Source organism: Scomber scombrus, chromosome 5 (genome assembly GCF_963691925.1).
Source record: "Scomber scombrus chromosome 5, fScoSco1.1, whole genome shotgun sequence".
Lineage (NCBI taxonomy): Eukaryota > Metazoa > Chordata > Actinopteri > Scombriformes > Scombridae > Scomber > Scomber scombrus.
Genome location: NC_084974.1, coordinates 10,310,299 through 10,337,635, shown reverse-complemented (window position 1 = coordinate 10,337,635; position 27,337 = coordinate 10,310,299). Strand labels below are relative to the sequence as shown.

Below are 27,337 nucleotides of genomic sequence, written 5' to 3'. Positions count from 1 at the left end.
TCAGCAAACCAATGGTCTAACTTCGTCAATGAGTCAGGGACAGATTTTCATCTCTATATGGCTAGTCCAATGCAATCCACAATAATGGCAATTCAGGACAAATTATTGATCAAAAGCCTTGTTGGCGCAGTAGGCAGCGCGTCAGTCTCATAATCTGAAGGTCGTGAGTTCGAGCCTCGCACGGGGCAGGTGTTTTCAAATCAGACGACCACAAAACACAATGGGTGAGACATACGGTTAAAGTAAGACTTGCTAGGAATATCAACCTTTACATGAACAAGACTAGGTTAAGGTCGGATATATGGCTTGACAGTGTGGAAACAGCCTGCTGTATGACACTCAGCAAACCAATGGTCTAACTTTGTCAATGAGTCAGTCAGTCAGTGACATATTTTCATCTTAATATGGCTAGTCCAATGCAATCCAGAATAATCACAATTCAGGACAAATTATTGATCATCATCACAGCCTCATTGGCGCAGTAGGCAGCGCGTCAGTCTCATTATCTGAAGGTCGTGAGTTCGAGCCTCACACGGGGCAGGTGTTTTAAAATCAGACCACCACAAAACACAATGGGTGAGATACTGTTAAAAGACAATTTGCCAAGAACATCAACCCATACATGAACAAGACTAGGTTAAAGTCGGGTATATTGCTGGACAGTGTAGAAACACCCTGCCGTATGACACTCAGCAAACCAATGGTCTAACTTTGTCAATGAGTCAGGGACAGATTTTCATCTTTATATGGCTAGTCCAATGCAATCCGCAATAATCACAATTCAGGACAAATTATTTCTCGTCATCACAGCCTCGTTGGCACAGTAGGCAGCGCGTCAGTCTCATAATCTGAAGGTCGTGAGTTCGAGCCTCACACGGGGCAGTTGTTTTAAAATCAGACGACCACAAAACACAATGGGTGAGACATACGGTTAAAATAAGATTTGCTAGGAATATCAACCTATACATGAACAAGACTAGGTTAAAGTCAGATATATGGCTTGACAGTGTGGAAACACCCTGCCGTATGACACTCAGCAAACCAATGGTCTAACTTCGTCAGTCAGTCAGGGACAGATTTTCATCTTTATATGGCTAGTCCAATGCAATCCACAATAATCACAATTCAGGACAAATTATTTCTCGTCATCACAGCCTCGTTGGCGCAGTAGGCAGCGCGTCGTGAGTTCGAGCCTCACACGGGGCAGGTGTTTTAAAATCAGACGACCACAAAACACAATGGGTGAGATACTGTTGAAAGACGATTTGCAAGAACATCAACCTATACCTGAACAAGACTAGGTTAAAGTTGGGTATATTGCTGGACAGTGTGGAAACACCCTGCCGTATGACACTCAGCAAACCAATGGTCTAACTTCGTCAGTAAGTCAGGGACAGATTTTCATCTTTATATGGCTAGTCCAATGCAATCCACAATAATCACAATTCAGGACAAATTATTGATCGTCATCACAGCCTCGTTGGCGCAGTAGGCAGCGCGTCAGTCTCATAATCTGAAGGTCGTGAGTTCGAGCCTCACACGGGGCAGGTGTTTTAAAATCAAAGGACAACAAAACACAGTGGGTGAGATACCGTTGAAAGACAATTTGCAAGAACATCAACCTATACCTGAACAAGACTAGGTTAAAGTTGGGTATATTGCTGGACAGTGTGGAAACACCCTGCCGTATGACACTCAGCCAACCGATGGTCTAACTTCGTCAGTCGGTCAGGGACAGATTTTCATCTTTATATGGCTAGTCCAATGCAATCCACAATAATCACAATTCAGGACAAATTATTTCTTGTCATCACAGCCTGGTTGGCGCCGTAGGCAGCGCGTCAGTCTCATAATCTGAAGGTTGTGAGTTCGAGCCTCACATGGGGGAGGTGTTTTAAAATCAAAGTACAACAAAACACAAAGGGTGAGACACTGTTCAAAGACGATTTGCTAGGAATATAAACCTATACATGAACAAGACTAGGTTAAGTTCAGGTAGATCGCTGGACAGTGAAAACACAGTGTGCCAACCAATGGTCTAAATTCGTCAGTCAGTCAGGGACAGATTTTCATCTTTATATGGCTAGTCCAATGCAATTCAGAACAATAACAATTGAGGAAAAATTATTTCTCTTCATCACAGCCTCGTTGGCGCAGTAGGCAGCGCGTCAGTCTCATAATCTGAAGGGTGGAGTTCGAGCCTCACACGGGCAGGTTTTTTAAAATCAGACGACCACAAAACACAACGGGTGAGACATACTGTTAAAATAAGATGTGCTAGGAATATCAACCTATACATGAACAAGACTAGGTTAAGTTCAGGTATATCACTGGACAGTGAAAACACGGTGTGCCAACCAATGGTCTAAATTTGTCAGTCAGGGACAGATTTTCATCTTTATATGGCTAGTCCAATGCAATCCAGAATAATCAAAATTCAGGACAAATTATTTCTCATTATCCAAACAGTAACTAAGGGGAGCGGGTCTTAGAGAACAGTTGGTTTGGAAACCAACACAGAGATAGTAATAACAGCTCTGATGGCAAACATAGATCAACATATTACAAAGCAAATACATGTATTTGTCTGCAACGTCTTAATAAGTAAATTCAATGTTCATTCAACAGACCTTGACCTTAATCATTAATAGCCTTGTTGGCATAGCAGGCAGCCTCATAATCTGAGAGTTGTGAGTTCAAGTCTCACACGGGCCAGCTATTATAGACAAATCACAAAATACAGTGAAGAGCAGACACTGCACATTGTCAATAATGTTACCTTACCGGAGTACTAGTATTGAAGGAGAAAAGGTTTGACAGAGGAATGAAAAGCTAGCTGAAACTTAGAAGACCTGGATATTGCTTTAAGAATTCTCAAAACTGTATGTAATATATGTTTCTGTGTCACGTGTTTGTGCACATTTTTAAAGGTAACAGAATGATATTACGCTATTGTAGTGCAACGGGCCTTATAATCCAAAGGTTTGGAGATCTCACAGGGCAGGTGTTGTATGAAATGTAACAACAAAATATGATTCACACAACCACTCATATAGCAGTTTTGTAATTTATTGTACATCTGTGATTGTCTCTAGGGAAGCTCTCAGTCCACTCTCCCACTCATCTTTCTTTGTTAAAAAATATCCAGCACTCCACCATGCCTCACACACAGTCATTGCTGACTAGACTGTCTGCCACATGCCATCGTATCATTGTCTCTTTTGTTTCCGCAGTTACATTGTCACTCTTTTGTTTAGTACAACCTGCGTTTTCCATGGCTTTAGTGTTGGGTCATGACACAAAAATCATACAAAGATCACAAATTTGATTGTAGTCCTGAAGGTGTGTAGATCCATTGTTGAGTATAGACACTGAATTGTTACTGTTTAACTTATTGCAACTTTAACTATAATAACTCGATATATTCAGGAGCTGTTGAAGCCTTGGCCTAGAATGCCAATCATATTAAGATGATTGTAGCCCCTATGTGGTCAATGTGATGCACAGATACATTGTTGTTTGTGAGTATACTGAAATAATTCTTATTGTTCCTATTGTTCAATATGTGCACCTGTTATTACAGCCTCATTGGAGGCAGCACGTCAGTTTCATAATGTGAAAGTTGTGAGTTCCGGCTTCACACAGAGTGGTTTATAAGCAGAGTGTTTTATAAGCAGATGACCCCCAAAAACAATACAAGGGGTACATTTGCATAAGAATATCAAACAAAATATGAAAAACATACAGCCGTCCCTGATGTTGATAACCAAACAATCTTATAGGAGCCCCAAAATAATCATGCGTGTGGACAAACTATTGCATAGATAGGGGGTTGGGAGGGTTAGGGGGGGTTGAGGAAGCAATGTAAGGGCAACAAGGAGCCACATTAGCCAAATGAAAATCAATGCCACTGTCAACACTGTCAACAAGATATCTAATTAAATATTACTGAAGAACGAGTGATTGTGTATAACAATCAGGAATAAGTTGGTATAAAGCTTTACTAAGAATTTAAAACTAGGGCTTAATATTGTTTGCAGGAAAATACAGTATAAAACTGAACAATATATACTTATTATTACTTATTGCGCAAATACTATGTCTGTGCTGGAGTATTAGCACTAAAGGAGTGGTTTGGCATAGGAGTCAAAAACTGGTTTGTGTAAAGATGTAGTGGAAACTTGAAACAAGGGCTCAACTTGATATTGTTCAACAATTTCCAAAACTGATGCCACATTTTTATTGGTGAAAACTGTAACATTACTCGTTCATGTAAAAAAGTCGCAATGCAACACGTGAAAGTACATTTGTGAGCATGTGGGTAAATTTCCTGGTGTAGCTGAGAGTTAAATAAAACCAATTTGGTTGCAGTCTCAACTTAACATGAGCTCACAAAATGACTTTGTTTCACATTACAAACTTTTACCTGATGACATGACAAACTCATACAGTTTGACATCACTGTCAAAATTCAGTGGAACAGCACTATGTGAATTTATGGGTGGATTTTCTCATTAAAATGAGCAATGTTTGGCCTTGAGTTATTGTTTATTCATTAATACATATTTATATGGCAAAGATGCTGATGTCCAAGCATATAGATTTCCCCAAGGTAAACACAACCGATATGAGTTTTAAAATGATTTTGCATGCATTTGAAAGAAAGAAAGAAAGAAAGAAAGAACGAAAAACAAACAAAGACAACTGTGTTCCGGCTGCAGAAATCTGATGTCCTAAACATCATATAAAACACAGATTTAATAATGTGGTCAGGGCTTAAGAGAATCAAGTTAATGGACCTATATTTGAGACGCCTGATTTCTTGAGCATGTATGTGGTTAAATGGGTTTCTAACAGCATGAATATTGTACACTGCTCTTCCTGCTGTGACAGCAGTGATGGGATGAAAGAAATAAATAATTATCTGTAGCTGTGTGTCCTTGAATGAAAAAAAATTACAAAATTAACCTTTCACTTGTGTAATAAAAGCTGTGTTATGCAGGCAGTTCATCTTAGGAAGGCCACTTAATATTTATAATTTGATGATGAGAGGGACCATACTGTTTTGATGATGCTGTGTGCTGGTTAGTGCTCTAAATTTGTTTCACAGTTTTATTTTGTGAATTCTGTAAATCTAACCAGCGTAACAATTTTGAAGTGTTTGAATTATATTTTTAATTAATTTTTTTATTAACTATCCAGCTAAATTGTCTGGAAAATGATTCTTTGCATTAGGTATTAACAAGATAGCAAGCAGCTCACAGACGGCCAAAGACACACAGAAGTTGCTGACAAAATGATGGACAGAAAAGTTTATAAGCTCCTGTATACACAAACAAACCAATCCTGCACTGCAAACACAGGCAGAACTTCAGAACATCAAAAAGGACGTCAGACATCAAGCCTCGTCACACAGCATACCTCTTACTCATTCATGCACACACATTCATCACTCACAGTCGGATCAGATTTAACTGTTTTTTTTTTTTTGTGATCAAATGTTTATTTAAAGAATACAAGTTACAACCAAGAAACATGACTCATTAATGACAATAGAGACAGTACAAAAATTGACTGTAACAACTAAATCAAAAATAATAATAATAGTGATAGTGTAACCTTGCACTTCAATAAGGTGCAAGAAAAACCAAAACAAATGTGCATAAAAATTATATAAAAAAAATAGAAAGAAAAAAAAAAAAAAAAAGAAAAAAGGAAAATGAAAATGGGCACCACCCCCCACCCCCCACCCCAACAGCACACTCACAGCGGTACGCTCTCTAGCACCCTATGGAGTATAGATCTGACGTGACACACACGCACACAACCCATTCAGGAAAAACAAGGTTAGAGTCTCATTGAGCTTATCTTATAAGTTCTTTCAGTGTGTCAGCTGCTGCACGCCAGTTGTTTATGGAAGCCTCACTAGCGCCATTAATTCTAGCAGTTGACAGTTCTAGATAAATTACATCTAGGAAAGTAAGTGCCCAGTGTCTGATGGTGAGAGAATGGGGAGGTTTCCATCTTAAGGCTATCAACTTCTTGGCAGCTGTTAAGCCAGCTAGTACAGTGCGCTTTTTAAGTTTAGTAATATTAACTTGTGACAGATCATTTAGCAAAAGGACAGGTATAGTCACTGGTATGGTCACTGATACTAATTCAGAAAGCTTGGCTGCCACCTTGGACCAGAACTGTGAAACCGGAGGGCAGTTCCACATCATATGCAAAAAAGTGCCAGAAGCCTTCATAGAACATAGGCTACACAAGGGATCAGTTATCAACTTCATACAATGGAGTTTGCGAGGGGTCAAATATGTTCTGTGTACATAGTTAAAGTGGATCTGCTGGTGGTCGGGGTTGCGGGAAGCCTCTCTAATATTTGCCCAGACCTGTGACCAATCAAAATCAGAGTCCAAATTAGGGCAATCATACCTCCACATTCTGTCAAGTGGTAGTTCATTATAGGAGGCCTCCAGGAAGAAATGATAAAGTGCGGATACTAACCCTCTCTTTTTGATTCGAGTGGCAAGTACTTTGTATAGTGGGTGAATGGATAATGGTTGTTGTACCGGAGCACCATGCGCCTGTAAAGATGATCTAAGTTGCAGATAGAAGAAGAACGAGTTCGCAGGCAAATTGTGCCTGTCTCTAATATTTTGAAAGGTGCGCAGCCCAGTGTCACTATATACCTTGTCTAAAGTGCGAATATTACTTTTACACCAGGCAGCACAAGAGATCGGTCTCCCTCCAATTAATAGGCCATTGTTGTTAAGGATCGGTGTGAGTGTATGCCACTTACAGGAGATTTTACACTGAAGCTCAGCCGCACGCCATGTCTGAATGAGTTGTGAGACTATTGGACCAAAACGTAATTGGCATTGTTTATTGGATATGTTAGCAAAAAGAACCTCCTGCAAGTTCCAGGGTCTCACACAGTTTTCTTCTAGCCTGCGCCAGGAAACTGAGGCATCAGAGTCACGCCACACAAGTAATGGTCTAAGTACGAATGACCAGAAATAAAACTTAAAGTTTGGAACAGATAAGCCACCACTGGCCACTCCTCTTTGTGTGATGGACAGTTTAAGGCGCGGGCGCTTTCTGTTCCAAATAAATTGAGACACACAAGAATGTATTTTGTTCCAATAATTGACAGGAGGAGAGAGGGGAATCATTGAGCTGATAAAATTAATCCTGGGTAAAATGTTCATTTTGACTATAGAGACACGGGCTCTAAGAGAGTTAGGGAGACTCATCCACCTATCCAAGTCTGCTTTAACTTTAGTAAATATTTTTGAGTAGTTGTGCGTTACAATACGGTTCAAGGATGGAAAAATTTGTATTCCAAGGTATTTAAAATCCTGGACAACTGGGATGCCAACTGGAAATTGCAGCCCCTTAGCCGAATCATTAAGGGGGAGTAACGCAGATTTGGTCCAGTTTATCTTAAAACCTGAGAGACAACTAAATTCTGCACAAATGGACAGTAAGTTCGGTATAGATTGTAGTGGCTTCTCCATAAAGACCAACACGTCATCAGCATACAACGTTACGTGGTGATATGAATCACGAACTGAAATAGGATGCACATTGGGGGACTGACGAATCATCTGAGCTAGTGGCTCGAGAGAAAGTGCAAAAAGTGCCGGTGACAGGGGACAGCCCTGTCGGGATGATCTGGTGACAGGGAACAGCGCAGAGGAGAGTTGCCCGGTGAGTACCAGAGCTGAGGGATTTGAATACAGGACCTTTATCATATGAATAAAGTTATTTCCGAAACCCATTTTCCCTAAGACCGCCCACAAAAAGGACCACTCCAGCCTATCAAAGGCTTTCATAGCGTCAAGGGAAAGCACTGCAGCTGGTGCCGTTTTGTCTACTGCTGCATCTACTATATGGAGAAGTCGTCTGACATTGTCTGCAGCTAGCCTAGACTTTATAAATCCAGTCTGATCACAACTGACTAATGTCGGCATGTGATTCTGAATGCGTCTGGCTAGCACCTTTGCATATATTTTAAGATCTGCGTTTAATAAACTGAGAGGTCTATAACTACTGCAGTCTACAGGGTCCTTATCTTTCTTCAAGAGTAAGGATATTAGAGCTATATTGACATCTCGTGAAAAACTTCCTTTGTCTATAGATGTCATGATCATGTCTAGAAGTAGCGGGCTCAGCATGTCCCAGAATTCCACATATACCTCTGGAGGTATTCCATCAAACCCTGGAGATTTGTTTCTTTGCATGTCAAGAGCTGCTGCCTTAAGTTCTTCCAGTGATACGGGTGCGTCCAGATGCGTAGAGTCAGCCACTGCCAATTGTGGTAGATCTAGTTGGCCAAGGAAGTTCTGACACTTATCTCTATCCAACTGTATCTCTGATTGGTATAAATTAGAATAATATGTGCGAAAGGTCTCATTCACCTGCTTAGGATCAGTCAGAATTTGGCCTGTTGTTGACCTGACAGAAGGAATGTCAGCAAAGTATTCGTTGGTCCTTATTTTGGAAGCTAAGAGATGGCTGGGTCTAGACCCCTGAAAATAGTAACGCTGTCTAGTCCTATGTATCAGGAATTCTGACTGTTGTTTCAAAATATTATTAATTTCCTTTTTAATGATTTCCCGTTGTAATCCAACCTGTTGGGAATAGTTATTTTGTAAAGTCAATTCTATTCTAGCCAAGTCAGCTTCCAAAGCTTGTTCTATCCTTACGCAGATTTGAGGCAAAACGGATGGCGTTACTTCGTATAAACCCTTTGACTGCATCCCATAAAATCCTGGGGTCATTGACTGAGCCTAAATTAAAGTCCAAAAATTCCTTTAGATGGGACAAAAACTGAGATTTATAATCATCATTTTTTAACAAAGTGGTATTAAAGCACCACCTAGCAGCACGTTTGGATAAGCAGCCCAAGGTTGCACAGCAAAATACTCCTTTGTGGTCTGATAATGCAATAGGTAGTAAGGCAGCATCATTTATTTTTTGAAAAAGTTGTGGTGAAGTGAAAAGAAAATCTATCCGTGAGAATGATTTATGTCTGGCTGAAAAAAAGGAGTAATCTTTCATGGTTGGATTGAAGGAACGCCATACATCTATCAGGCCAAGGGTCTTGGCCCATGACTGTAAAGCTGCAGTTGCTAGCTGTTGATCCTTGGAGGCGCTTAAGCTAGATCGATCATCTGTATGCCACACCGCATTCATATCTGCCCCCACAATGAGAGAATATTCAGGTAGTTCTAACAACTTCTGTGTAAGCACGTCATAGAAAGTCTTGTCAAATTTGTTTGGAGCGTAGGCAGAAATAACAGCTACCTTCTTCCCATACAATTCAACCTTGGCTACTGCCATCCTTCCTGCAGTGTCCGCCCATACATCCAACACCTTAATATTTAGATTACGTTTACAAACAATAGCTACTCCTTTACTTTTCGCTTCCGCTGAAGAGGAAGCAATTGTGTGGTAAAATCTGTTGGCCATCCGACCAGAGTCTCTGCTTAACAAGTGCGTCTCCTGTAGGAGAGCCAGGTCAATTTTCCGCCGACGCAAAAGAGTAAGGACGCTGGTCCTCTTGTGTGGTGTATTTAACCCATCGCAATTCCAAACCAAAACGGATAAATCACCCATTACTGCATGCTGAACTCAAACCTAACGACCATGTACCCAAAGAGAAAATATAGAGCCAGCAGTTGTGGTAAACTGACCCACATTGACAGATAAGCGTACAAAATGTGTGTGCCTTACCCCCCATTACCCCTTGATGGTGCCCGAAAAACAACATAACATGTAAAACCCCATGAACATTAAGGCTCAAAATAACTAAGCCAAAAAATAATAATAAAACCCTCATATGTTGATCCGTGATCTAGTATGGATATGGGGCCGCAAAGGTTCAACCTTCAACCTCAAACCCAGCAAATAATAAACAAAACCGTTGATATCAGGACAGGATGAGCTGCTACCAGCAGAGATAACTAACTTACTTTCCTTACTTAATACTGAAAAAAAGAAAAAAAAAAAGAAAAAAAAAAGGAAAAGAGAGGAAAACAACAACAAGATTCTAGGAGTGTCTCGTGTTAGCGGTACACATGCCCGGCACTCATACTTAACGCAGCTTAAATTGGTGAGCAAATAACAAAGGCCGGAAAGTTTAGAATTTAAAAAAAAATAATAAAAAAAATGGAGCAACGACACTTGAGCAATAAGATGAACTGAGTCCATAGTAAACATAACTTAGAGATGACCAAGTGCAAGGGTTAGCCTTAAGTTAGATTGTCCTCATCATTCCTGCTGGCAGTGACCATGACTAACCAAGCAGCAAACTATGCCAAAACAAAACACAAAAATAGTGGCGGTATGCTCAGTACTGTTCTTAGAGAATGAAAACAAGAGCCTGTAGCTTAAGCATCAAAACATATATATAAAAAAATATATATATATATAATGATTATAAATTAACTGCTGATGCAAGGCAGGCTAGAGATGTCACATCTCGCTGATAATAAAAAGAAAGGAGAAAGGAAAACCTGTCGCACACTCTGATCAACAAACCATACTGTGGTAGAAGCTCTGAGTGATGGTCAGCGCTTTAATCCAGGCACCGTGTAGAGTGATTCAGTTCCGACATGGTTAGCCCGCAGCTTCGTCTGGTTGTCCAGGTACCGAGTCGTCATTCCCAGCCGCAAGTGGGACTCGCGGCGCCGGGAGGGAGCTGATGAAATCCTCGGCCTCCTCCGCGGACTGAAAAGCTTCCGTTTTGCCGGCCGCTTTGACCTTCAGTGTGGCGGGGTAGAGCAGGAAGAACTCCACTCCTTTGGCTCGGGCCATGTTCATGGCTTGAGTGAAAGCTTGTCGCCGTTTGACAGTGTAGCCGCTGTAGTCGGGTGACAAGCGAACCGGCCGTCCATTCATTGTGAGCGGGGATTTCTTTGCTGCACGAAGGATAAGTTGGCGTGTTGTGTAGCGGAGCGTATTAAAGATTAGAGTGCGGGGCCCGGATCTCTTTCTGTTGTCACCGTACACACGGTGAGCACGCATGATTTCGCCGTCTAGATTGCCCAGGGTGGGGAACCACTTCGGCAGCGATTTCGTGAGGTATTGGACCGCGTTGGACCCTTCGATCCCTTCTGGTAGCCCGATGGCGCGGACATTGCAGCGCCTGCTCCGATCCTCCATGTCCGCTAGCTTAAATTGCATGGTCTCCAACGTGGCCTCGTAGCTGGTTAGCTTCCCACGGTTACTTTCAACATCCGACCGTATTTTGTCCAGTTCCACATTGACGGAGCCGATACTCTCGTTCAGAGAAAATAAATCAGCTTGAATGGCTCCCAATTTTGCCTCCGTGTCTTCTCCCATCTGCTGAAGTTTGTCGAAGCGTGTCTCCAGGTAGCCACGTTGTTTTTCAAGTACCGCTTCTGCAATGGCCTCCATGTCGGACATCCCTCTCGTCTTTACAGCAAGCCCTGGCTCAAATTTCTTGCTCGAATCCGTCATGGCGTATTTATAGTCAGTGGTGCACTCAAAAGAGAAAAGTAATAGTTGTCACAACGGTGGAAATCAATAAAAATAGCAATGCTGGGTTGAGCGAATTCGACCTAAGCCGCCATCTTGTCCAGCTGATCACGTGACTTCCAGATTTAACTGTTAAATATGAAGATTTGAATATGTTCCTTTTTTCATACAGAATATCAGAAAATCCATTAGCATGAGTTTCAGTGATGATTTTTATCATGTTAAAATGTCATGGGAGTATATTATTGAGCAATTACACATCAATAAAAGGCAGTTGCATATTATGCAAGATTTGAATCGAGTTGTCGGGTTACCATATGCATGTCGGAATAATGTGACAGGCAGCCTACACGTATTTCTGTTCAAATCAAGCTCTTACAGTCTTTTTATTTTTTTCAATTTCACTTTAAATATTAAAAACAATGTGTAAATGAATAAACAAATGAAAGAATTTAAAATCATTTCTGGTATGGCCTGCTATGAAATAATTAACATCTCCTCTACAAAAGGATAGGCCTAAGCCTTTATTTCTCTTAAAACTAATAAACAAATCTAAACAATAATTAACATATTAAATTAACTAAGATTGGAATCATTTTTATATGAAAAAAAACAGTAGGGCTAAAAGATTTAAAAAAAATTCACAGCATTTGTCCGCTTTGAAATAAAAACTTTATGTCTTCAACAGGATAAGCTCGACCACGGTACGTTTTATCAGTTTGTTTTCTGGGAATAATTGACACAAGAAGAAACCAAGTCGTTTTTTAGTTTTTTAGTTTTGGGGAAAAAAACGAAAATCAAGGAAACAGTCCGTTTTTTCGTTTTGGGGGGAAAAAAATGAAAATCGGAAATTCAGCTCAATTTCTTGTTTTTAGTTCTTATCACCAAAAACAAATTTACCACTCCATGTTTCGTTTCATTGGTGGGCGGGTCCCCTGATTGGCTAGTGTGCTTTTTCCCCCCAGTACTCTTCAAAATAAAAGTTGGCAAAGGCTATTTGCACCCCTGATGCAAATATCAACGAATGGTATTTGCACCCCAGTACAATTAGAAGCGAATGCTATTTGTACCCTGGTATATATAGCAAAGTGTTCTATTTGCACCCGTCTTGGTGCAAATATCAATGTATGCTATTTGCAACCCAGTACAATTAGGAGTACATGCTGCGGGACTGAGTGTCGGAGGGGAGCGTCTGGAGATATGCGGAAGTCTCCCGTATCCCACCGGGACAGCGGGATAAATATACGTTGCTGTTCTCTTCTGTATATCATATAATAATTTCTGTCCGGTGAGATCTATCACTTCCCGGCGTGAATAAATGTCAGGTGTGGCGTGTGAGCGTGAGAGCGGCTTGAAATGCGTGTCTCACGGCCAATGCCTGAGATTTCAGAGGTCTGAAATGTATTTGGTATCCATGGCAACCATAGACTTATCTGTCAAGATTTGATTTCCATCATATAACAACCTGAAGGTTTTAAATTCAGATATTTTCGGGTTGTATGCATTTACTTAACAAAGTTATGAAAATGCAGTGGAGTTTTTCCGCTGAAAACATTATCAACAAATAACTGCTGCTGCAAAGACTCGAACCCTTGTCTCCTGCACTAATGACAGGTCCTACGAACTGATGTGACAGCCCAACATGTTTGCTAATACGGAAGATAGATATTGGCGACAAATTATTTCTAACTGACAAACTGACACTTGCATGCATTCACCGAGGAAAGATGATGAAAATATAATACAACTTTCCCACCAGAAATGTCTTTGGAACAAACATTAGAGATGAAACCTTTCTAAATTTGCCCTTTTCTGTTGGCGTGGAAGATTAATGTCCGCCATGTTTTCATGTCGTTATACGTCTAGGGTGCAAATAGCTCAGCTGTGTGGCCGAGGCTATTTGTACCAGGGGTGCAAATAGACACTCCGATTAAAGTTTGCCCGTCGCTGTCTGTGTTGCTGAGCTTTCAGCACCATGTCTTTGTTACTGCATAAACCTAAAATGGACACTGCCGGTCTACAGTTAACAAGACACAGTGGCCTATAACCCCGACCTCCCGACCTGGACCTATTATACTTGTATTTATTTATTTTTATTGCAAATTACAAACATACAAATAAAGCACAAGAAGTCACAGAAATCCAATATATTATGTCTTGGGTTGAGCAACTGCATTATGAAATGTACAGCATATCAAATTGAAATGAAACAAAGGAGGGAAAAAAGGGAATACAGGGTGTATTGGAACTGTGTATTTACTGCTAGAACCACAATAAGAGTTTTGGTAGTGTCATGGCAACGGAAAAATGCTCATCTTTATATGAAGTTGTTAAGTTAGTTATATTTGTTTCTAGCCCTTTGAGTGGAACTATAAGTGAACATGTTATAGATAATTATTAGAATGTATACTGTTAATTATTGTGACATATTCGCAACGTTTATGAGTAACTTTGTTGGCACGTTGAGGCAGTATAACTGTATATTTAACCATTTCAGTTTTAAGACGACATTCATAACATCAAAATCAATGGCATTTACACCCCCATCTTCATAACTTTTAACCATGTAAATCTTGGACCTATTATACTGTATGGACCAGTCTGTACATTTTACCTGACGAGAGTGGACTAAAACTTTTAGAGAGGCGACATAAAAAGGTACGTGGTTTAAACATTTGGTTGTAATCTTTTACAATAATATAACGTAATCAAAGACATAATTAAACGTCTTCATCAGAGCTGTCGCTGTATGCAAATATTGCACCCAAGTCACTGTAAAGCTCACCAAGCTCACTGTCCTCGGACTCTGTGTCAGTCCCAGTGTCAAACAAAGTAGCATCCTCTGTTCCATCAAGGGGAAAAACAACAAAGTTATTGAATCTTTTAGGTTTCAGATCTGTATTCATACTGTGTGCCTCTACCAGTGTGCAATAAATGCTGGTCATCTGTGCACTTCTGCACAACGCGCTTCAACATCAGTTCGGTTTGTAAATACTACAACATCTTATGGGGCTTTTCCTCTACACAGTTTCAGCACGACACAGCTCGACTCGACTCGGTTTTTATTGCGTTTCCACTAGGGATAGTACCTGGTACCTGGTACTTTTTTAGTACCTGCTCTGGTGAGGTTCCAAGCGAGCTGAGCCGATACTAAATGTGATGTCAACAGACTGCGGGCCACTGATTGGTCAGAAGAGTTGTCACTGGAAGAGTCATGAGCCGTCCCACACAAGAATCAAACCCGGCATTTTTAAATACCAGCAACAGCGTTACCGCCATACAGCTCAATTTTCTTGCTTTGTGTGTGACAAAAAGCCACATACAGCAGCAAGTACACCACTGCCTCAATGTCCTCCATTGTTTATGTGTTTTGTGTCGCGTATAAAACGAAGTCACAGCAGTTTCGCGGAGTTGTACTATGACGACCCCGCCCACGTTGAGTAGGTACTTTTTTGTAATGGAAAAGGTTGTTCCTGGAACTGTACCGAGTCGAGTCGAGCCGAGTAGTGCTAGAACTCCAAGAACACCAAGCCCTGGCAGCACATCACCCCCGATCCTCAAGAAACTCCACTGGCTGCCAATCAAACAACGCATAAGCTACAAAATCCTCCTCCTCACCTACAAATCACTTCACTCACTGGCACCCAAGTACATCACCGACCTCCTCCACCCGTACACCCAGTCACGGTCCCTGCGCTCCACCAGCAAGGACTTACTCTGCACTCCCCGCACCAGACTCAAGACCTTTGGTGACAGGGCTTTCTGTGCAATTGCCCCTACCCTTTGGAACACCCTGCCCCCTCCTATCCGTTCCGCTACTTCTCTGTCACAGTTCCAAAAGCACCTCAAAACACACCTCTTCTCTCTTGCCTACCCTCCCTAAACCCCCACCCTGCCCCTACCCCCCTACTCCCACTCTTGTAAAGCGACCTTGGGTACCTTGAAAGGCGCTATATAAATCGAAGTCATTATTATTATTATTATTATTATTATAACTGTATAGCGGAAAGCGCCATTAGCAACTAGTGTCCCGAAATACACAACACACTGAAACTACCCGCCTGTGAACCATCCTGGGTTTTTCTTTTTTCTCTCTGTACAACATACAGCAGTAACAGGTCATCAATAGCATGTCAATTTTCATTAGCTGCCAACACAGCTGGAATGAGCATTGTGTGCTTGACAACGCTGTTTACAGGACGTTACAGTTCATAAGTGTGGATGCTCACATCATTATCTTCATAGTCATAGTTATTAGGGCCCGAGCGGCGACTGCAAGTCGCCTGGCGAAAGCCCTATTGAAATTCGTTCATGCCCCAACGTGCAAGTGACCCCAAAGTGCAAGTGACCCCAAAGTAATCAAGTAATCAAGTAATCATGTGGTATGGAAGACCCCCGGGGAAAAATGCTATATTGAAATTGTAATGTTTATTATTATTATTATTATTCTTCCGACATTTCGTGCCCCAATTTCGCCCCTTTCCCAAATGCGAAAATGCTTATACTTTTGCACGGACGTCCGGCCTCATCCGAAATTCGATATTTTTGGGTGGTCGCACATGGTCGACGCAGAATGGCGGAATAGTGCCCCCTACAAAGTCCAAAAATGCCCATAGGGAATTTTGCTAACTTTGTCCTATGCTCACAAAATTCGGTACACATATGTATTATACCCACATATGCAAAAAATCCTCTTGACCTCCTGACCTCAACCCAACAGGAAGTCGGCCATTTTGGTTTTGATTTTTCTCGCCTAAAATTAACTCCTCCCACAGCGTTCGCCCGATCAAGTTCAAATTAGGTACGCAACATCTCCATCTCTTTGATGGCTTTATTGAACACGTATCATCATGAAAATTGATACACAGGTCCAGGGTGGAGACCTCTTCCATCTGATAGGGGTGTCGCTCATGTCGCCCCCCAGTGGAAACAGGAAGTGCCATTTTTTGCATCAACATTGTCCGATTTCCACGAAACTTCACATGTGTGATGAGGGACTGACCCTGAACACACCTGCATGCATCCCATTACTGCCCCCTGGTGGATGAACCATCAACTGCTCATAACTCCCTCATGCTTTGTCCCATTTCCACGAAACTTCACATGTGTGATGAGGGACTGACCCTGAACACACCTGCACGCATCCCATTACTGCCCCCTGGTGGATGAACCATCAAATGCTCATAACTCCCTCTTGCTTTATCCGATTCACTCCAAACTTCACATGAGTGATGAGGGGCCGCCCCTGAACGCACCAGACCATATGTGTAACTACCTGTGACTGCCCCCTACTGGATGAACGAAACATTGCATTTTTGGCCTCCTTCCAGGTTTTTTCTCACTTTCTGCTTCACGCCACAGCCCCGCCATGCCTCATGCCCCGCGGTGGCATGGTTGAGCGAGGGCCCGCCATCGCCGCTTGCGGCTTTAATTTTTATAGTTATCGCTCTGTGTGGACGACCCTTCACAGTCCTATAACCATATCCAGATCCAACCTCTCTCTGCATTTTACTGGTGTACAGGAAGCACCGCTGTGATTTTTATGGAAGTAGTATTGAAGGAGTAGGGTTTCGATATAGAAATACAAAACTATTTGCTTTAAAGTTTTAACTGGAACTTGAAACTAGGGCTAAACTAGATATTGTTTAACAATTTTCAATAGATTCCACATTTTTGTGGGTGAATACAGTAATATTAATCTGCACGTTCACAAAACTAAATATTTGTTTTATACACATACATGTGCAGCTGCATATTAGTTTTACCTGACACCAATTAGCAGTGTCCTAGATAATGCAGTCAGAAATAAGCACACCATTAGGATTATCTAGACTGAATGAATGGGCTCATTAAGCACAATAAAGTGACCACTCTCTAGCAACATCATAACATTGTGTGTGTATGTGTGCGTGTGTCTGCATTTCTGTATGTGCATGCATGCTTGAACAGGCTTATGTGTGACAGAGAGACAATGAGAAAAGAAAACAGAGAAGTGTGTGTTCGTATGTGTGGCATTTACTCAAGGACAGTGACATTCTCACAGTGATCAAGACAAGAGAAAGGATGGAGAGGACTATAAATGAAAAAAATAAAAGATAAGAAAACTATAGCTCAGAGGACCAGCATAAAAGACTTATCTGAGAATGTTTTGCTTGAGGAGTATGAAGGCAAAGTGTTCTTTTGAAAACAACAAGCATATTTCTATATAGCAGAATGAGTGCAAAGATAAAGTAGTTTATTATGACGACCCTACTATTATTATAATTATTGTTGTTAATGTGCCTCTCGGTCTCTTTCTGTCACTCTCTCTCTCTCTCCTTACTTCTTTCCCTCTTAACCCAACCGCTCAAGGCAGATGGCCAACCAACTATAGCCTGATTCTGCTTGAGGTTTCTTTCTCCTTGCTGCTGTCGTCAAGTGCTTGCTCATGGTGGAATGCCAAGAGTACAGTCTAGACCTGCTCTATGTGGAAAGTGCCTTGAGATAACTTTTGTTGTGATTTGGCACTATATAAATAAAAATTGAATTGGATTGAATCATTGTTGTTTTCGTCAACGATGACGATGACGAAATAATTTCATTGACGCCACTTTTTTTCATGACGATAACGAGACGGTGACGAGATAAACATAGCTCTCTGATGACGAAAACATGACGAGACGTGTGTGAGTTTTCGTTGACGAAACGAGAATGGACGAAAATGTAAGTGGGGGATCTGTCAGACGTTTAAAATGCATGACATTTCTCCTTATTGTGTGTGTCAATTAAAACCTAGAAAGTATCTGCTGCTGCCTACAGTCTATGGCTGCTGCATTCTATCCTTGTTTGGTCACGCCCACCACCTGGCGTGCAGCGCACAATGTGCTCAACACAGAGACGACATATGGGTGTATTTTAAATATAACCCAGCGGATAATAAAACAGAGTGTATTGTGAAGGAAGACGGTGACAAATGTGGCCACAAAGTAGGCGGAAAAAATACGACCAACCTTAAGCGGCACCTTAAGGCTCGCCACAAGGATATTTTTTAATATATTTTTAATACACAATCCTTAGATCAGAAATTTGCCGTTGGGTGGAAACCTTATATGTCTAAAACCATTCCTTTATTATTGTTATTATTTGTGAAAATGTGTTGAACTTATAGATCTGCTGCTATTTTCACAACTTATGTGTGACACTGCCCAACAGCAATCTCCAATACTTATTGACCTAAATTAATTTGTTAAAAGACTATACTTATTTTTTCTTTTTTTTTTTGACTAAAACTAGACTAAAACCCTTTTGAGTTTTCGTCGACTAAAACTGGACAAAAACTATCACATATAGAAGTGACTAAAATGTGACTAAAATTAATAAGCATTTTAGTCCAAAAGACTAAGACTAAGACTAAATCTAAGATGGTTGTCAAAAACAACACTGGATTGAATTGATGTTCACTGCTAATTTTCGTGAGGAATCACACAACAATTCAGAGGGGCCAAATACTTACTGAACATTTATCAGAATAAACACAAATATTGTTGTTCACATTTTACAACAGCTGATCTTTTTTTGTTTTGTTTTGTACAAACTTTTAGTTTATAATGTCAGTTTATCTGTTGTTTAAAATCCATACCTGCAATACACTTCAAAGGGGTGCATAAGAAGTGCTGAATGTATATTAATGTGATACTCATTTTAGTGGTATTGGTCTGATCAAATGAGGGCAAATAAGGAAAGGTAGAATGATAGTACCATGAAAGTGAATACGTTTTTATGGGGTTTTTTTGTGAGAAATTGTGAATAATACATGCTTTTGATGTGTACTCTGAACAGAGCTCAGCTGAAGTCCAGCACACTTAGGCAACTCTGACAAAATAATTTTAAATAGTAATAATAATAAGATGAAACACTTACCGAGGGCCTGTGAGGCAAAGGCTGCCATGGCACTCTGCAGTCGGTCTGGCCTGACTGCCTGAACCAATAACAACTGGAAAGAGGGAAGAGCACAGAGAAAAAGATAAAAGAAGTTAGAAAAAAACAAAAGGTATCCATGAACGCTTGTAAGAAAGAAGATTAGTCCCACTCATATCAAATAAAAATGTCACATATCCCAAAAAGTCTTGGATAGTTACCTATTGTCAAATTCACAGAGGCTTTGAGATGTTCATTTTTTTAAATATTTTTGAGAACAGAATACAAAGTAAATGAGTCAGCTTTTTTGACAGACAAGTGCATATACTTGACTTTCATGGTGAATGAATTGTGTTTCTTTCATGCTTTGAAATGAGATTAGCTAAATCTGTATTCAACACATTCTAAGAAAATACTGTGTCATTTCAACAAGCATATTTGAAATGTGTTGGGGTTTCACTGACATGTGCGCTACAGTTTGAGATAGTTGAGATATCTTGTTTACTAACAGATAGAGAAACAGAAAATAAACTGGGATGAAAACACAATCTTTCTTGGAAGAAGAAACTAATATGAATTTTAGATCTGTGTAGACTTCTCATATACTGATAAGCAGTTCCATGTGGATTATGAAACAACTGTTTTTTGATTGAAAGCTAACCTGCTGGAAGGGAGTAATCTTCTTGGCAATGGAGGAGGGGATTTCCTGTTCACACTGCGAGCTCCGCGAGAAGGACAGCCAAAGGTCTGAGTCACTCAAGCTGAGCGACTGGTAGAGGGCCGGGAATGTAGCCTTTGAAAGAGGAATGACAAAAGTTAAAAACACTGAAAGACAGGTCAAGAAATAATGTAAGATACATAGATTAAATCTTTACATATGTGCAGGCTTCTTTACTGGCTTTCCATTTTAATCACAATAAACTTTTGTGTTTTTTGTGTCTGCTGGTTGAATATTATATTCAAACGTCCAAATAATTATCCATACATATAATATTAAGAATGATTTGGTTATAGCCGCAGGCTGTCACACATTGGTTTAAATGTTAAAGAGTGCATGACTTTATTTGTATTTTGTGCTGTGCATGTACAATATATGCAATGTGTGCATCAATGTGCTTACTTTAAAAATTGCCACTGCTCCATGTCTCTCCTGATCAATCCAAGATGGGAACTCCTGCTAAGAGAGAAGTGTAAATCAGAGAAAGAGACAGTATGGTGTTTTCCTAATCTCAGAAAAAAATTATCTCACTCTCACCTCTTTTTTAAACATTTCTGCCACAATTGATCCAGTGAATACATCCCATTCCTACAACAAAAGCAGAGTTGAGGTTGACCATTTAAATAAATGTTAATGATATCCTACAAATGCATAGAATAAATCCTTAATGATACTCACATTCTCCTGCAAGCGTTCAGGGTGCATGCCTTTGACAAAGTGCATAGCAAACATCAACTGGTCAGCCTGACAGAGAGAGAGTACAAGAGAGACATGGATACATAGAGGGATTATGTCATAGAAGAACATGCTATTATGAAAAGTTCAATTTTCTTCCAGACTAAGAAAAAAAATCCTAGTAATTTGCCCATTTTAAGATGTGTGTCCACAAGCTGTTGGTTGTTACAGACTAGAACTTCAAATCTAGGAATATGATGAAACATAATCAAACTAGCTTCAATGGGTTAACTCTGTATGAACTGAGTTTCCTATTTTGTAACTGAACAAATGGAAAATCATCCTATATTTTACTCCCATTTAAAGTGATTATACAGAAGTAAATAAAATGAAACATTCCCAGTGGAACAGCATTGCCTAAGTATTTTCTACATATTACCCATCTTCAGAAACCTTCATAGTTCTGCCTGTCATTGAATATTACATTCTGTACTTTTACGAACAGCTGTAGAAGCAGCTTGAGCGGCGGTGAGGCTAACCTTCAGGTTACAGTGAACTAGAGCTCTACACTATCATGCCCTCTCTCTGACCCTCTCCACGGTTCATCTCTTGAACCCATGTCTAGATGATTTACACCAAGCTGCTAAGTTCATCCCCATCTACTGAATTGACAGTGGATACAGCTGAACAGAGAGAGTCAAGCAATATGATATGACTGGTCAAAGAAAAGACTGGCACTTGTTTTTGGTGTGTGTGTGTGTGTGTGTGTGTGTGTGTGTGTGTGTGTGTGTGTGTGTGTGTGTGTGTGTTTCAGAGACAAATGAAACAAACGGTGAAATGAGGATAAAAGTCTGTGAAGGGGTGTGTGTGTGTGTGTGTGTTTGTGTGTGTGTGTGTGTGTGTGTGTGCGTGTGTGCATGTGTGTGTGTGTGTGTGTGTGTGTGTATGTGTGCGTGTGTGCATGTGTGCATGTGTTCGTGCATGTGTGTGTGTGTGCGTGCGTGTGAACTGCTGTCATACTGATACTCTGACAGGACAGGAACCTCAGCAGACAGTTCAACCTGGAACATGTCACACTTCAGCACATCACTACAACTCAAACTACTCCATGCTCACAAGTGGAGCATCAAAATTCTCTCTGGCACACTCAGTTAACCTCCAGAAAGCTCATACCTGCCACTTCACACTCTGGTATACATGAAGAGCAAACATAGCAAGTGTTTGCACATAGACATCCACATACCGTAAAAAACAGTAAATAAGTCACACCGGTGTATAAGAGGCAGTCTATTTCGAAGGGGCCCAATATGGGGGAAAATGTTTTTCTATTAAAGACGAAGGTTTATTTAAATGGACCAGTAGCTATTCACTTATAAACACATACATTTATACGAGTTACACCAAAACTTTTTCAATCTACTTTTATTTGAAACACAATCTAAATACACATATTACACCCGAGACAGTGTGTCGGGTTGATGGTTAATGGTCCGGTAATGATGTCCTAACTCAATTGGACCTGTATATTAACTCAGACTGTGTTCGGATTAGGCTATGAGTTTCAATTAAACCTTTTAAAAGAACACAGTAACCCTACACATTTGATACAGTGTACAGCTGTATGCTTTCTCAAGACCCCAAAACTTTTCATCAGAGTTGTCACTGTGCACAAATATTGCACCCAAGTCACTGTAAAGCTCACCAAGCTCATTGTCCTCTGACTCTGTGTCAGTCCCAGAGTCAAACAAAGTAGCATCCTCTGTTCCATCCAGTGGAAAAATAACAAAGTTAGCTAATCTTTTAGGCTTCAGATCTGTGTTCATACCTACCAGTGTACAATAAATGCTGGTCATCTGTGCACTTCTGCACAACGCGCTTTAACATCAGTTTGGTCTGTAAATACTGAAACATCACAGCAACTAGTGCCCCGAAATACTGAATACAGCACACTGAATTACTACCCGCCTGTGAACCATCCTGGGTTTTTTTCTTTTTTTCCCCTCTGTACAACATACAGCAGTAACAGGTCATCAATAGTCTATCAATTTTCATTAGCTGCCAACACAGCTGGAACGTGCAGTGTGTCCTTGACACCGCTGTTTACAGGACTTTACAGTTCATAAGTGTAGATGCTCACATCATTATCTTCATAGTTATGGCTCTTAGTGTGGACGACCCTTTAGAGCCCTATAACCATATCCAGATACAGCCTCTCTCTGCATTCTACTGGTGTACAGGAAGCACCGGTGTACAAGACTTATCCCACTTTTAAAGTTGCATCCTATTAACTGGTTTCATTCCCAAAATGTTACTGTTTTCCATCTTTGAGGGTTTACCACTTCACTCTCTAAAATACAATCCAAGAGTATACTCCTCCAAAGGACACCTTCCAAAAAAGAATAACCTTCACATTGTTATTGTTTGGATATTCTCTACTGAAGAACATTTTCAAAAACAGGAAGATTTACAATCACCTGGGCTTTATGCATGGATCAGATGAGTGACAAAGCCTTGAAACTGTTGCATCTACACTACTTACTTTGTCACAGGTAAAGTTACACATCCAGGTCCAGATTGCAGTGTTAGCATTAAGTACACTTCTTTCTTCTGTTCACATTCTACTTTCTTATTTAATGATGGGATTTTCAACCTAACTTTAAATTAATTGAGTTAGTATAAAAAGGCCATGTACCAAACCAGTCCAAAATAATGTGATGCCATTTGATTTCACCCAGACAATAATGTTAAGCTTCAACTAATATAGCCACTTTGGTGTAGAAGCTTCAGTGTAATATATCATATTGTTTTCTATTTCATATCTGTGATTTCCATTTCACATTTCATTTTCCTTCTCTTTATTTCAGAACGCTGAAGCCCATTTTATTTTGATTTTAAATGAAAATATTCGTATTTGAAGAAAGCTTAATACATTTACACCCATGCATAACAATCTATGCACACGAGAGGTTCATCAATCAATACATGGAAGAGTAACCCTGATTCTTTATCAAAGCTTTATATGTATGTAGTCATGCTCAATCAATACCTTGTTAAGCTGAACCAGTTGTGTTGCTGTTGATAGTGTGTGTACATATATAGAACAGGAACAGCCAGAGACCCTTGAAGACATGTTTGGGAACCACTGCCACACGGAAAAAGAAATGTTGTGGCTTGTAAATATTCCCAAATATGTATATTCCAGGATGTTTTCTGTTCTCGATTCTCTTTTCTTCTCTAATTATCATTTTCTTTTTTTTCCTTATCACACATACGTCTTTTCCATGGACCCATTCTCCCAACTCTCCTTCCCTCCTTTTAGTTATCTATTTGGTAGCACAGATGGGGGTGTTGACAGTAACACTGATAATCCAGTGTTTCCTTACTGCTAATAAGTGGGCTGCCGGTATTTATGTGTGTGTGTGTGTGTGTGTGTGTGTGTGTGTGTGTGTGTGTGTGTGTGTGTGTGTGTGTGTGTGTGTGTGCAAGTTTTGAGTAGATAGCCCATAGATGTGATTAACAGATAACAGCCTTCCTACATTTGCCTGAAACTGTCACATACACACACAGAGAAAGATAAATTACATTTACCATTTACTCCTTGATCGATGCAATGACTGCCGTGTTGGTCAATATCTGACACTTCATTACTGTGTTAGTTGCAGATTGTTGATTGTATAAATGTGTAAATGTGTTTATCGGATTGTGCATTTGGTCTCAACAATCAATTGGAATTCTACTGCGCTACTGCTCCATATTACAACATTGAACAGATTTCTGTCTTTCTAACAGACTTATTCATAACAACATCAGTAGCTCGGCCAAAGGATTCCACTGTAGTTGAGAGTAGGAAGAAGTGGACACATTGCTTTGGCTCGTAATGAATAATATGTTTAGGGATATCTTTGTACGCATAAAACTGTCTGGGTCTTAAACTGTATATTTCAAAACACAATGACCCAGTTTTGAAATGCAAATCCTTCTGATTGTTTACATCAAGCAAAATGCCTCACTTGCTTTTACTACATAACTTAACCCACTTATCAGCTATACAAATGACTGGAGTGATGGCAGGCATTTTAGAGTGGCTGCTTTTGATGTATTTTATGTGTGCAAGTGTATTTATTACCTTGAAAAGCGACCGGCAGACATACTCATACACCATATTCTTCAAGCTTGCCTCCAAAGCAGCTATCCTGGCCTCAGTATTCTCTGCTTCCTAAATGAGAAAGGAAAAATACAAAAAGAGGAGGGACAGGTAAACTGGTTGAGATGATATTAGACATGTGGACACGCTGTCACAAATATGATTTAAAAGATATTTTTCTCAGGGTTAGTGGTCAGTCAGATATGATAAAGTGCAAGTGTGTGGTGTGTGTTTTAATCTAAATTAGTATCTGCGAGGTATGTGAGAGGCGATGAAATAAAACATTTTTGTCTCATTCAACAGCCATAGACACCGAGACAGCTTGCAACATTACTTCTCTTTCATACACTTTCATTCTTTCTCTCTCAAATATACAAATTACCAGAGATGAGACGAGAGGCACAAGAGTAGTGGTGGACGTTAATGGTTCAAAGCATTTGAAAACATAATGTGCATGCGGAGTAAATCCAAGAGTGATAAATGAAGAAACAAGGGAATTAGAGCATATAAAATGCAAGAGAAATGAAGGAAAAATGGTGAGAAAAAGAGAAAAACTAAAGATGGATTCCTCTCTTTGCCCACTACTCCAAGTTCAGCCTTCATGCCCTTCTGTTTCTCCTGTTTGAATCTCTGCTGCTTTCAGGCTCTGCTGAAGCCAATGGGGACTGCCCAACTGTATTCTGTCATAAATAGTAGGCGTGCATATGTGAGCTTTTCTGCAAGATTCATGTAAGATTCACCTGTTTTTATAAGTGCCAGTAACATACTGTGTGTTTGACTTAAGTCACTTTTAGGGACATAAACCAGACATAAGACCAGTTGACTGGGGACAGCTTGTGCAACTGAGGACAAAAGCCATGTCACTAATTGGCAAAATGCTTATTTTTGGATCAGTGGTTAAGACCTGGTTTTAAATTTAAGGTTAGAATTTGGTTGAGGTTCATTTAAGGGTAAACGTTGGGTTTAAGCATTAAGTTGTAGTGGTTAAGGTTAGGGTAAGGGGCTAAGGAATGCATTCTGTCAATGAGTGTCCTCACAAGGATATCAAGACAAACGTATGTGTGAGTGTGTTTGTGTGGGCAAATAAGAGGCGCTGTTTGTTATGTCAGTACTGAGAGGTTAAAATTCTCTTCCAGATCTCAGGAACCATCTGCAGCTCATGGCAAATTAAACATGCTCATTCAATACAACAAACAACCAAATAACACAAAGGGAGACCATGCAGCATTTTCTGACCACACTTACTGAACGTGTCCACAAACCTACCTACAAACACACACACACACATGAACACACAAACACGTAACAGTGGTGACCAGCTGCAGCCTGGTGACATTCTTGGATGACAGCATTGGCTCTAACAACCCACACAGGATTTGGGGAATTAGTTCTCAATCTCTCAACCCAATGTCTGCATGCCACTGTTTGGGGGTGTGTGTATGTGTGTTCTTGTTATCAGAGTGTGTTTAGGGCTCAGATGGAGGACTGCTGTGTGACAGACTGTCCATGAGGGTATCTAGCAGCACAGGTCAAACTGAGATAAACTCACTACAAGAAAACAAAAATGAACAGAAATAATGCCGACCTCTGAAATAAATTTAAATCTGCATATAACTAAAATTAAATCAAGAGAATGAAGCTAGTTTATCAGAAAATAGACTTAATGTATTGCTAGGTATGCCCAAGTCATTATACTGTCTTGCGTTTATGTTTTGGATCGACTGTACAAAAACAACTATAACAAAAATGACTACTTTTATGACTGACACACTATTTTTGCTTATCCATCTATTGATTTAATTATCTGTGTAGGTGCATTAAGGTGTTTTATTGATATTGATTTAAGTTCAAGGGCATATTAATGCACAATTATAATTTAAAACACAATTAACCGATTACTTTCCAACTGTGCAAATTAATCGCTACCTATTGATTTTTGAGTCATTATTTACAAAAAAAAGCTTCTTAAATGTGAATATTTTTAGGTATATTTGGTCTTTGATGATAGTAAACTGAACATCTTTGGTTAACAGACTCTTGGTCGGTCCAAAAAATTTTTTTTTGTGAATGAGATATTTTATAGACCATACAATCAAGAAAATAATTGACAAATGAATCAAAAGTATTGTAAGAGTTGTGTGGCATGCAGTCACCTTCTTGGTCTGAAGAGCCCTTTGGAAGAGGCGCAGGAAGGAAGCTAGGCTGAAACGGTACATATTGTTGATCTTCGATAGGTCAGTGATGACAAAAAACATCTTGCTGGCACTCTCTGCAAGAGGCAGGTAGGCATCCCGTTCCTAAAACAACAAGGAAAAAGAGGAAGAAAGGACAGGGAGAGAGGGAGGGAGAAAGAAAAACAAGAATCAACAGAAAAGAACCACAGAGGTTTTAGAGATTGG

The 27,337-nt window shown here is 40.1% G+C and overlaps 1 protein-coding gene and 4 non-coding genes across 5 annotated transcripts in view; 4 read left to right on the top strand and 1 right to left on the bottom strand.

Moving 5' to 3' along the window:
- Positions 1-27,337, bottom strand: part of dync2h1 (dynein cytoplasmic 2 heavy chain 1) — a 154,574-nt gene that overhangs the window by 69,307 nt on the left and 57,930 nt on the right. Inside the window, 7 exon segments of the mRNA XM_062418496.1 lie at positions 19,405-19,477; positions 20,063-20,194; positions 20,522-20,578; positions 20,651-20,707; positions 20,798-20,863; positions 24,921-25,010; positions 27,092-27,235. Of these exon segments, the coding sequence (XP_062274480.1) occupies positions 19,405-19,477; positions 20,063-20,194; positions 20,522-20,578; positions 20,651-20,707; positions 20,798-20,863; positions 24,921-25,010; positions 27,092-27,235 (619 nt within the window).
- On the top strand, positions 116-188 carry trnam-cau (transfer RNA methionine (anticodon CAU)). Its single transcript has one exon. It is a non-coding gene; the product is annotated as a tRNA-Met (tRNA).
- Positions 468-540, top strand: trnam-cau (transfer RNA methionine (anticodon CAU)). Its single transcript has one exon. It is a non-coding gene; the product is annotated as a tRNA-Met (tRNA).
- trnam-cau (transfer RNA methionine (anticodon CAU)) lies at positions 810-882 on the top strand. The gene has a single exon. It is a non-coding gene; the product is annotated as a tRNA-Met (tRNA).
- trnam-cau (transfer RNA methionine (anticodon CAU)) lies at positions 1,475-1,547 on the top strand. The gene has a single exon. It is a non-coding gene; the product is annotated as a tRNA-Met (tRNA).